This window comes from Somniosus microcephalus, chromosome 1 (assembly GCF_052327205.1).
Source record: "Somniosus microcephalus isolate GS21.2 chromosome 1, FLI_Smic_1.0, whole genome shotgun sequence".
NCBI classification, from domain to species: domain Eukaryota; kingdom Metazoa; phylum Chordata; class Chondrichthyes; order Squaliformes; family Somniosidae; genus Somniosus; species Somniosus microcephalus.
Window position 1 is genome coordinate 259,300,017 of NC_140987.1, and position 12,910 is coordinate 259,312,926.

General features: G+C 48.5%; 1 protein-coding gene across 1 annotated transcript in view; it reads right to left on the minus strand.

Moving 5' to 3' along the window:
* The window catches only part of svep1 (sushi, von Willebrand factor type A, EGF and pentraxin domain containing 1), a 172,263-nt gene that overhangs the window by 13,734 nt on the left and 145,619 nt on the right, over window positions 1-12,910 (minus strand). The window contains exons 18-19 of the mRNA XM_085984230.1: window positions 11,741-11,836; window positions 10,931-11,024 (exon numbers count right to left, since the gene is read on the minus strand). Of these exons, the coding sequence (XP_085840356.1) occupies window positions 10,931-11,024; window positions 11,741-11,836 (190 nt within the window). The remainder of the gene's footprint in view (window positions 1-10,930; window positions 11,025-11,740; window positions 11,837-12,910) is intronic.

Genomic DNA, 12,910 nt, shown 5'->3' on the forward strand with positions numbered 1-12,910 from the left:
GCATCAACACCACTTTGGCAGCCATCAAACATGGGGTTTGAGTACTGTGCTGCTCGACCATTTGGTCACATACTCCGTTTCATGCATCCAGATCTATGGTGCCAGCTTTGTCAGTCACTTGTGCTTTTTTTTAAACCACAGGCAGTCCTTGGTAAAAAAAAAAGCCTGAATCTCCAGCCAAGGTGACCAACATTTCGCTTTTTAAGTGGCCTCATTCTTTCAAATTGACCCATCATCACTGGAGAAGGTGGAAAAAAAAGATTCACAAGGATGTTACCAGAACTGAGAGGGTATAACTATCAGGAAAGACTGAACAGGCTGGGGCAGGTTTTTTCTCTAGGAAAGAGAAGACTGAGAGGTGACCTGATAGAGGTCATTAAAATTATGAAGGGGTTCGGTAGGGTAAGATAAGATGTTTCCATTTGTGGGGGAGTCCAAAACTAGGGGTCATCGATATAAGACAGTCACTAATAAATCCAATAGGGAATTCAGGAGAAACTTCTTCACCCAGAGAGTGGTCAGAATGTGGAACTTGCTACCACAGGGAGTGGTTGAGGCGAATAGTATAGATGCATTTAAGGGGAAGTTAGATAAACACACGAGGGAGAAAGGAATAGAAGGATATGCTGATGGGGTGAGATGAAGAGAGGTGGAAGGAGGCTCGTATGGAGCATAATCACCGGCACAGTCCTATTGGACTGAATGGCCAGTTTCTGTACTGTAAAATTCTAAGTAATTCCATATGTAAAATCCCCTTCTGAACAGCCCTGCTAACTTTCTGCCAGCCCTTCTGGTCAGTTCAGGCCCAATGTGGGCTAGGAAGCTAGTGCTACTTTTGCAAAGAAGCTCAAGCCACAGAATCAGGCAGGGTCAGCGCACTGACTGCTGGGCAAATGCTAATAACCGACTGCCCAACCAATGCCCAATTAGGAAATCTACCTCACTGTGTCCACGGTGTGGTGGTGGGGCTTTGCACCAAGGCATGGGGCTACAGTGTGGAGGTAGTTGGATTGGCTTCACCCTCTCAAATAGATTTCTAGTCTCAGTTGCGTCTTCAAGGCAAGACACTCAGGCCTCGATTTTCATTGGACCGTGAGGCGGGCTTTGAGGCGGGCGGAGTGTTAAAATCACAATAACTGGCGGGCAGGACCCCCCCCGCCTGGTTCCCGACTCTGAGCAATTTTAACTCAGGCGTGTCTGATGGTCCCGACTCTGCCCCGCATCCAACAGGCGGGACTGGTATTTAAGGCCCTTAATTGCCACTAAATGGCCTCCATAATCCTATTTTAATAGGCCCTTGCAACTTTAACCCTTTTCCCATGTAAAACACGCCTGGTGGGAATCACGAATGTGAAACCTGGCGGGAGCACTATTGGATTGCTGACTATCAACTGTAGGTCAACTATTAAAGTTGAGATTTGATCAGCCATGATTTGCAGGTGGCAGGACTTCGTGGTCTCAGGTCTGGGGCAACTTTTACAAGGCTTAACCACACCTGTGGCAGGTTGGTGCCTCACACCCATCTCCATTGTGACCTCCTGGGAAACCCCTCTCGCCACCTTCACTCAGCGCTTCCTCAACGGAGGTATATACCAGAAGCATGGGAGCCATTTATTTCCTTCCCATCTGGGCATTAGAGGAGCTCGAGCACCAGCCGCGGCACCAGCAGAACCAGGAACAACAGCAGCACCAGCAACAGCAGCAGCAGCAGGAGCGCCAGGCTGCTGCTCACCCACCTGAAGCTGCACAGGCCAGAAGGGGCCAGCGCCTAGAAGCCCGTCGGTGCAGGAGATACCCCCCAAACAGGGTCAATAGATGCAGGGCCAGCTACCTCAACATGTCTGAGCAGCAGTGCCAAAGGCGGCTCCGACTTTCGCGAGAGGTAGTGACTGACATCTGCGCAATGCTACAGCAAGACCTGCTGCCCAGCGGACCAGGTGGACAACCATTACCAGTGGCCATCAAAGTTGTTGTGTATGTACCTTTAAGGGAATAACTGGTCTCAGACTGCAGTACCGGCAGTGACCACCCCTGTATAAAAGGCCCTAGCAGGCTTCTGTAGTTGTAGTTTCAGTTTCCAGGTTGTCTCCATTCAGTAAAGACTTGTTATAATCAACTCCTGCAGTCCGTGTCTCAATTATACACGGACATAATACTGGCGATGAGTAAGAAACGAACTTACCTGCAACTCGGCAGCACCTCAGACGACGTTATTGAAGGTCGAAGCCAGAAGAAAGAAAAAAAATCCAAAAAAACTCGAGAAACGGGCGTCGACTGTGGGCAACCGCTCTCCAAATCATCGAATTGAAAAGTGCAGGAGAGACTGTCGAGAGCCAGGCTTGGTCTCCAGTCTGTGGTTTCCCAGCTAATCGGGCTGGTGGCAGGTACTGCACTGATCCTTCCTGGGCTGCAGCGGGCTAGAGCACGATCGGGTGGCTCTGCAACAGGGCCGGGCAGCGAGTCGGGAAGCAAAGAGAGAGAGAGAGGGTGGAGCACACAGGGCGCGGCCGGTGCTTCGCAGCCGGGCAGCGTTCGGACCTAAGAAGAGGGAGGGAAGTGTCCCAGAGGGTCCGCTCCACGACGGGAATGGTTCTTCAATTAACGGAGCAAATATTGAAGCGCGATAGAAAAATAAAAATACCGCGGAGAGCGGCGTTGGCAGCAGCGATCGGGGAGGTGCGAAGACCATAGAGCGTCACCATTACAGGATAGTAAAATAAATATAATCGCCAGCAACAGCATTGGCAGCAGCGGCAGTGGCAGGAAAGCGCGGGAGGCGCCATCTTAACTCGGCGGGGAAGAAGGAAAAGCGCGGGATGCGCCATTTTGATCCATCGGGGACGAAGGCAAAGCACGGGAGGCGCCATCTTAGATTTTCAAGATGCCAAAGACTGGCGATATCACTGCCTTCGATAATGCAATAGAAGACTGGACCACGTATGTGGAAAGAGTCGAGGTATATTGCGAGGCAAACGAAATAGCCAATGAGAAAAAGGCATCGGTATTGCTAAATTTAATGGGCGCAAGAACGTATGGCCTATTGCGGGACCTGATTACTCCAGCCAAACCGAAGGCGAAGAGTTTTAACGAAATTGTTGCTATCCTACAAGAACACCTAAATCCTACACCGCTGCTGATAGCAGAAAGATTTAAATTCCACAGGAGAAATCAGCATAAAAATGAGAGCAATGCTGATTACCTTACGGAACTACGCAAGCTATCAAAGCACTGCCAGTTCGGAGCAGGCCTGGCAGATACCTTACGGGACAAATTTGTCTGTGGACTCCTGAGTGAAGGAACCCAGAAGAGGTTACTCTCAGAGAAAGAGCTGACGCTAGATAAGGCTTTCAGCGTGGCAGTATCGTACGAAGCAGCAGCAAGGGGAGCTGCGGAAATACAACAAAAGCCACAGGAATACGGCACCCACGAAATGACACGGGGATTTGCAAAATGTTATCGCTGCGGCAGAACAAACCATGACCAGAAGGACTGCTGGTCCAAGGACAAAATATGCAGGCAATGTGGAAAGATGGGACACATTGCATGAGTTTGCAGGTCTGGGAAGAAGACCAACAACAACAAAAAGACTACAAAGGAACCGTACAGGAAAGTACAAAAGATGACGGACAGTAGTTCCGAAGACCAGATGAGCGATAGTGAATCCGGGAACAAGAGACTAAGCTGTCTCAAACTTCACAACGTAATCACAAAAGAGGATCACCGAACCATTTGGGTCACCCTCACGATAGCAGGGTCCCAAGTCAAAATGGAATTTGATACAGGATCAGCTCTAACCGTCATGAATCGACGGGACTACGAGCGGCTATTCTCACACATACCCTTGAGAGAGACATCCATTGTCTTGAGGATGTATACGGGGCAAAAAGTATACCCCAGAAGAAAAATAAGGGTGCCTGTCGAATACAATAAACACTCACAAAGGTCTTTACCAGTATAATCGACTGGTATTCGGAGTAGCATCAGCTCCGGCGATATGGCAAAGAGCGATGCAACAAGTCCTGCAAGGGATTCCGGGGACTCAGTGTTACTTGGACGACATCCTAGTGACAGGTGAAGATGACAGTGAACACCTTGCCAACCTAGAGCAGGTGCTCACTAGACTACGTGAACATGGGCTACGAGCCAATCGCCCTAAGTGCGAGTTTTTTAAGAAACAGATATCGTATTGTGGCCACGTGATTGATGAAGAGGGATTGCATAAGTCCCCTGACAAAATTGAAGCGGTAGTTAAGGCTTCAGCGCCTGAAAATGTGTCGCAACTGAGGTCATTCCTCGGATTGGTGAATTACTACCATAAGTTTTTGCCGAATTTGTCCACAATTCTGCATCCACTGAACGCCCTACTACGAACGGGAGTAGCATGGAAATGGAGCGATGAATGTAAGCGGGCCTTTCAGAAGAGTAAGGACCTAATCACTTCAAGAGAAGTATTGGCTCACTGCAACCCATCACTACCGATAAGACTGGCGTGTGATGCGTCTCCCTACGGTGTTGGGGCGGTACTGTCACATAAATTCCTTGATGGTTCAGAGAGGCCGATGGCTTTTGCATCACGCTCGTTAACTTCAGCCGAGCGTAACTACGCGCAGATTGACAGAGAGGCCCTCAGCCTGGTGTGGGGGGTGAAGAAGTTCAATCACTACCTGCACGGTCAGAAATTTACTCTACTAACTGATCATCAACCTCTCATCTCCATTTTCAACCCTCAGAAGGGCGTACCGATAATGACGGCACAACGGCTACAGAGGTGGTCCCTTTTCCTAGGGGCACACCAATATGACATCGAGTACAAAGGAACTAAACAGCATGGGAATACTGATGGATTGTCGCGCCTACCGTTGCCGACGGTGGAAGAAGAACTGGCAGTGGATCCAGTGGAGTTATTCCACTCGACTATAGTCGAATGTCTCCCTGTGACGAATGCAAACATAGAAAAGGAAACACGAAATGACCCGACACTCTCCTGGGTCTATGATTTAACGGTGAAGGGATGGCCAGCACATGGCGAACCACTGCTGCCAGCATTCTCGCCGAGAAGAGAACAGCTGTCAGTGTGCAGAGGAACCTTGATGTGTGGATCCAGAGTAGTAATTCCACCCAAATTGAAGGATAGAGTGCTCAATGAGCTTCATGAGGGTCATCTGGGAGGGGTAAAAATGAAGAACTTAGCTAGAGCGTTTGTGTGGTGGCTGGGAATCGATAGAGAAATCGAAGAGATGACCAAGAGCTGTACAGGATGCCAGAAGGTCCAAAACGCCCCACCACAAGCCCCTCTACATCCATGGGAGTGGCCCTCATCTCCATGGCAAAGGGTGCACATTGATTTTGCTGGTCCCTTTATGGACTCGATGTTTTTAATTGCGGTGGATGCACATTCAAAGTGGCCAGAGGTAATAAAAATGTCCTCAACCACCACAGAAAAAACTATCACAGTCTTACGAACCATATTCGCCAGGAATGGGCTGCCTGAACAGATTTGCTCTGACAATGGACCACAGTTTGTGTCTGAAGAGTTCCGGAGGTTCTTAAAGAACAATGGTGTTAAGCATTACACATCCGCCCCATATCATCCAGCCACTAATGGATTGGCCGAGAGGTTTGTTCAAACATTCAAGAAGGCTATCAAGGCAATGTGTAATGAAGATATACCCCTACAACACAAAGTGGATAACTTCTTGTTTGCCTACCGGAATGCGACACATGCGGTTACCAACCAAACTCCAGCCATGATGTTCTTCAATCGAAGACTACGATGCCGCTTGGATTTGGTTAAGCCAAACGTCAGAAGAGATGTGGAGAACAGGCAGTTTCAGAATATGAATGAAAGGCTGACCAGGAGTTTTAAGATAGGTCAACCAGTTTTGGCCCGGGACTACCGCACAGAGAAATGGCAGCCAGGAACGATCTGTACACGGCAAGGACCTCTAATGTATACCGTGGACGTTGGAGAGAGCATTGTAAGACGCCATGCTGACCAGATTCTAGAGTCACTGGAAAACGTCAACTCCACACCACGATCTGATACACCTGGCGATGAAACCGAAGTACCAATTGCATCTACCGCAGAATCGGTGATATTGGAAGCAGACGAACCAAACAACGACATTGATCCCGACGCAACCTTGCCAGAAGAACCTGATATCCCAAAGAGGCGTTATCCAGACAGAATCAGGAAGTCTCCTCAAAGACTGAACTTATAATTGCTTAACTTCAACCAATGTATCTAGCAACCATAATTGTAATTGTAATTAGTTATTATTTAGTTGTTAAATGAATGTTTTGTACTGTTGATCTAAAAGGGGAGGAATTGTTGTGTATGTACCTTTAAGGGAATAACTGGTCTCAGACTGCAGTACCGGCAGTGACCACCCCTGTATAAAAGGCCCTAGCAGGCTTCTGTAGTTTCAGTTTCCAGGTTGTCTCCATTCAGTAAAGACTTGTTATAATCAACTCCTGCAGTCTGTGTCTCAATTATACACGGACATAATAAAAGTCACCACCGCACTCGACTTTTTTGCCTCAGGCTCATTCCAGGGATCAACAGCAGACATCAGCGGCATCTCCCAGGCGGCCGCACACACTTGCATCACGCAGGTAACCGACGTCTTCTATGCCCTCGCGCACAATCACATCCATTTCACCAAGGATCGAGCAAGTGTCAAGGGATTAGCTCATCTGGCAGGCTTTCCAAGGGTGCAGGGCATCGTTGACTGCACATATGTGGCCCATAGGGTACCCCATCGCAATCCAGGTATTTTTGTCAACCGCAAGGGCTTCCACTCCCTCAACATTCAGCTGGTGTGTGACCACAAGAAGGAAATTTTGCATGTTTGTGCCATGTACCCTGGCAGTTGCCATGACTCCTTCATACTGCACCAGTCTAGTGTGCCTCCGCTATTCAGTCTGCCAGACCAACTTAACGGATGGCTACTTGGAGACAAGGGCTATCCCCTGAGGATGTGGCTAATGACGCCGTTGAGGAGGCCAGCCAATGAAGCTGAGGAGAGCTACAACTCCAGCCACATTTCCACCAGATCCATTATCGAGCAAACCATCGGTTTGCTGAAGATGCGCTTCAGATGCCTGGATAGATCAGGTGGAGCCCTGCAGTACTCAGCAGCCAGGGTCTCCAGAATCATCGTGGTTTGCTGTGCACTTCACAACATGGCACAGTGTCGTGGCTTGCAGATTCCTGAGGACCAAGTGGCTCCTCACATATCCTCCTGCGAAAACGAAGATCCTGCAGAGGCCCATCAACCAGTGGCAGCATTACGTGAGAACATTGCTGCCCGGGATGCAAGGAACGCACTCATCCTGGCCAGATTTGCTTAGCCTAGTCAATCAAACACTTTTGCTTCGCAGCTTCTTACCTGAGCATCGACAATGGCCAAGACCCTGTGGATTCCTAGCTATTTGACCAGCATACTGACAACTGCAAGTAATCCTAAGTCCTCAATGTGAAAGTCCCATTCGCGAAATGACACATGCCACAACTGCAACAGTTGCCATCTGAATTTTTATGTACAAGAACCAACTGATGGCATTTTTACAATAAACACAACATTTCACCCAAGTAACTACCCTTGTGACTACTTGTGCAGATTTTTCCTCTTAAGCGTGATCCTACGTAGTGCTTCCCCTGTGGCTTCAGCAGATGTGGAGCCCCCTTGCTCACTTTCCTGCTGCTCCTGTCTCGACACCTTTGGCGGGCATCCTCTGGGGTTGCGAGCCTGTGAGGGCTCATCAACAGTCTGCTGCTCCTGCGGCTGTGCAGGGGTTGAGACACCTATCTCACTTGGGTGTGGACTCTGGTGGGGCTCTGACCGAGGGCTCTGCAGTGGCATGGAAGTGTGAGCACTTGGAGAGGACCCCCCACTTCCTTGATGTCTGCCACCAACCTCCCTCTCATGGGTCAGGTCCCCCTCAGCGCCTGCAAGTGGCTGGAGAGCACCTTGCTGCACATCAATGGGGCCATGGGGACCCATATCTGCACTGGCAGTCCTACTCAGAAGGACTTCCATGAAGGTCTGGTTTCTCTGTGCAATAGATGCCCATCGCTCCTCAAGAGGTGTCATTCTATTCTGAACAATGACCATATTTTCCATACTCTGGTGGCTAAGCTCCTCCATGGCCATAGCCCTCCTCTCCTCTACCGTAGCCATCCTCTCCTGCACGGTAGCCAGCCTTAACACGGAGGTAGCCATCCTTTCCGTGTTGATGTGTTCATGCGCCAATGACTCCACAAAGGCTCTGCTCATGTTCACTATGGACTCCTCCATTCGCTCCACACTCGCAGCGACCCTAGAGACAAAACCTGCCAGAGACTCCTGCATCTGTGCCTGGAGTTCCATCACCTCTGATCTCATGGATGGACCCAGAGGCAGAGGGTCGACATGCTGCTGAGCCGAGCTGGCAGAGTCCTGCGCCCTCCGACTAGGACTCTCCACTGCTATCCCTGTCTCCACAATCTGCTGATGCTCACTTGTGAGCTGTGATACACCAGGTGACAACACTACTGTATGCCCCGAAGGTCCCACTGAGGTATGAGTGTCTGTGCTGGTGCTGGGTGCGCAAAATTCTGCTGAGGGTGCGCAAAATTCTGCTGACGCTGCGCCCTCAGAGGTTCCAGCTTCCTCTGAGGAGTCTGGCTGCTCAGCCTCTTCTTCCTGGCTAGGGGGAAAGGATGCTTGTGATGGTCCTGTGGGGGAGTAAAGGAAAGAGTCAGAGATGTGATGCAAAGGCTACATGCACATAGCTTTTTGCAGATGCTTGTAAGTCCATCTGTCACAGCTTGACAATCATTATCAGCGACTCATGCAATATCAAAGAGAGAGATGGGAAACTTTTCTGTCACCAGCTTGCTGTGTTGCACCCGTCTGTCCGTCCCCCATGCGCGAATCATCCTCAATACCAATGATTTCCAGGACGGCCTCCTCCCAGAGGGTCAGGTGGGCTATTGAGGGTGGCCCTCCTCCTGTCCTGGCTCGCTCTCTCTTGTTGTGAGCTCTCTTTTCCTGCAATGAGGGAGGCAAGTGGAGGTTGAGTGAGAATGAAGGAGTGAGTGTAGAGATTGCATAGCATAGATACTTAGAAGGAGACAAAGATGGAGTGAGGTTGCAAGACCAAGGGCCCTCCCTGTGTGTTGTCAGTTGTGTTCAAAGCATCAGAGTGAGAGGGAGTGTGAGGGCTGCATGGTGGAATAGTTATGTGAATGTGAGCATAGAGAGAGAGGGAATGGGTAAGGGTGCATGGATGTCAGTGTCAAGTGGGATGTGGAGGAAGAGATTGCTGAAGCGGAGTGCTGGTGAGGAAAGGCAATGGGGATCAGCTTGAGGGTGATGGGAAATTCATACTCACTTTTCCAGTGCGCTGAAGGTCATGAAATCTTTTCCTGCACTGTGTCCAGGTTCTGCGGGTGACTCCCAAGGAGTTGACCTCCTCAGCCACCTGCATCCACACTGCCTTGGTCTGAGTGGGAGGCCTCTTCCTCCCTGATGAAGGGAACAGGACCTTCCTGTGGGCCCTGGCCCCATCCACCAATGCCTGAAGTGCTGCCTCGTCAAAGCGAGGAGCTGCGCTTGCCCTCCTGCTTGTCATCTCTCCTGCAGGTCCCTCTGACACCAAATGGAGGAAGCTTGGAAGCCTGCAGAAGAAGCAAGGCTTGCTGTGGACCTTAAATGCAGCAGCAATGATGACGTGATCGGAGGGGACTTTCAGTCATGAAAAACCCCCTTGCAAAGACTTCCCACACGTTGGAAATCAATTGGCCAATTGAGTTAAAATTGCATCAATCTCCCACATCCATTTAGATTCATGTGGGAAACACGAAATTCGGATACACGACAACAGCCCGCACCTGAGCTAAAATCACCCCCTTGGGCTTCAATATTAACGGGGAGGCAGGGAGGATCCTGACAGCTTGGGAAGAACCTGGCAAGGCCAGGGACACGGAGGCCCTGCTGATCTTAACGGCAGGAGCCTCGTTTAAATAATCTTCTGCAGACTCCTGGCCGATAGCCGGCCTGATTGACAGCCTAGCCGTGGGGAAGGTCCCCGGCAGTCAGTAGAGGCTGGAGGCTGTGATCGAGCCTGGGGGGTGGCAGGGGGGCTGGTGGAATAGAGGGAGCCAGGACATCGGGGGTGACAGTGCTAGGTTAAGATCTAGGCCTTGATGTTTCTTCAGCTTCATTTAGGATGAGAGAGCTGTCCTATGAGGAGAGATTGAGTAGAATGGGCCTATATTCTCTGAAGTTTAGAAGAATGAGAGGTGATCTCAATTAAATGTATAAAATTCTTAGAGGGCTTGACAGGGTAGATGCTGAGAGGCTGCTTCCCTTGGCTGGAGAGTCTAGAACTAGGGGTTATAGACTCAAGATAAGGGGTCAGCCATTTAGGGCTGAGATGAGAAGAAACTTCTTCACTCAGAGGGTTGTGAATCTTTGGAATTCTCTACCCCAGAGTGTTGTGGATCCTCAGTGATTGAGTATATTCAAGACTGAGAGCGATAGATTCTTGAGCACTAAAGGGAATCAAGGGATATGGGGATCAGGTGGGAAAGTGGAAGATCAACCATAATCTTATTGAATGGCGGAGAAGGCTCAAGGGGCCATATGCTCTTATTTCTTATGTTCTTATGATCCCTTAAAGAGCAGGGAAGATCAGAGACAGAAATTCCTGAAGAGGGACATTGGCAGATTGCCTATTTGCCCCCTCAGTCATGGAAGGTGTACAGTGTGGGGAAATCTGTACCAGATGGCGAATTGAAAGATTTCATAATAACAAAAAGAAACTATTTGACTTCTTTTTAACAGTTTGACATTCTACAGTTACAATCTTATCCTCTATCCAATTTTCAAATGTATTTGTTTTTCTAAACTAGGACATGAAAGATTAAAATGAGTGGACTCACCTGGAACAGTCATTGCCAGTCCAACTAGGCAGGCAGTGACACCGATTAGGTCGAATGCATTTGCCACCATTTAAGCACGGTGTCTGACACACAGCTAAATAGTGGACAGAAATGGCATCAGTTAAATTAGACTAACAAAACATCAGGCAGTTCACATGCTAGCTCTGTGTTTTTATGTACAGGCTACACCCCCATTAAAATATCCCAATTGAACAAGCAACTGATGTTGTCTAATTTGTCACAGTTTACTAGCAATTCAGACACATGGATAAGCCTCTGACTTGACCTGAACAAATCTTCATGAAATAACATGTGGGTGTTAAACAACCAGTTTCTGGAACCTGCCTGATTCGTGAACAAGATAAAAGCGCATGAGAAGGTTAAGGGCAGATTTAACAGAGGTCTTCAAAATTACGAGGGGTTTTAATAGAGTAAATAAGGAGAAACTGTTTCCACTGGCAAGAGGGTTGGTAACCAGAGGGCACAAATTTAAGGCAATTGGCAAAAAAGCCAATGGGAAGATGAGGATAAGTTGTAATGATTTGGAAGGCACTGCTTGAAAGGGCAGTGGAAGCAGATTCAATAATGACTTTCAAAAGAGAATTGGATAAATACTTGAAAAGGAAAAAAATTGCAGGGCTATGGCGAAAGACCGGGGGTGGGGGGAGGGGCAGTGGGAGCGGGACGAATTGGGTAGCTCTTTCAAAGAGCCAGCACAAGCACGATGGGCCGAATGGCCTCCTTCTGTGCTGTAAGCTTCATTTCAGATTCGCTTGCAATGCGACGGATTAGAACCTGAAGCAATCTTACCACGATGACACCGTGAGCCAGTCCATCCTGATGGGCAGTCACACTCGTATGACGCTATACAGAGGCCTCCATTCAAACACGGCAGTATGCAGATCGCTGGGATGAAGAGAATAAAGACACAGTACACATAAAGAACACACAGAATATGGTCACAACAGCACAGGACAACCCCCTTCTCGTCCTGACATCTTTTGTTCGAACTAATAAATAAAAATGTTTAACTATTTGGGAGTTTCATTATTTCAGGCATTGGGTTGATTGGCTGGCAGTGAATAGATACAAGGTTTGTGCTAATTGAATAGTTTCAGATTCTCAAGACAGCTTTAAAGTCTCCAAGCTAAAGAAAATGCTATATTTACGTTAAACTAAACTATAAAACAAAGGAAAATTATAAACTTAAATAATAATGTTAGTACTATTAGCCACTACACACTTCAGTCCCTGTGGTGCCCACCAATCGCAGAAGGTCTCAAGCGCACCGGCGGACACCGCGTGCTCCTTCTCCAAGGCCACCCAGGCGTGGAGAAGAACCGTGGAAAAGAGGCAGGCAGTCAGGGAGACCACCCCAACCCCCTCCCCCCACGGGCCGCATCCAACCTGGATCTGTGAATGGCCAACATGGCCATGGCCCAGAAGCAGACCCACGAGAAGGTCCTCCAACTTGCCTGACCCTTACCCCCTCCACTCTGGGTGGCCAAAGCTCAGGAGCGTGGGACTGAAGTAGGGTTGACAATATCTTGGGGTTTAAGTGAGAGCAGATAGCGAGCTGCAAAGTGTCCATGAACTGTATAAATAATTCTGTGTTGTCATTTACCTTGATTGTACCTTTCTTTAAAACTTCCTTGGCTGGTTTTCTTGAGTTTTAGCATTGTTCAAAATAAAAAATTTTAATTGATTTTCCGAATTCACCCAGGATTTTTGGTCCAATTTTTCCCACTTGATAATCTCCTGATTTTACACTGAAAATAAAACCCTAGGGTTTTAAATTGGCAATAAAAATGGTGTTTAATTAAGAAAGGCTTTGATTTCTACAGCACCTTTCATGACTTCAGGATGTCCCAAAGCGCTTTACAGCCAATGAAGTACTTTTGAAGTGTGGTCACTGTTGTAATGTAAGAAATGAAGCAGCCTATTTGCACACAGCAAGCTCCCACAAACAGCAATGTGATA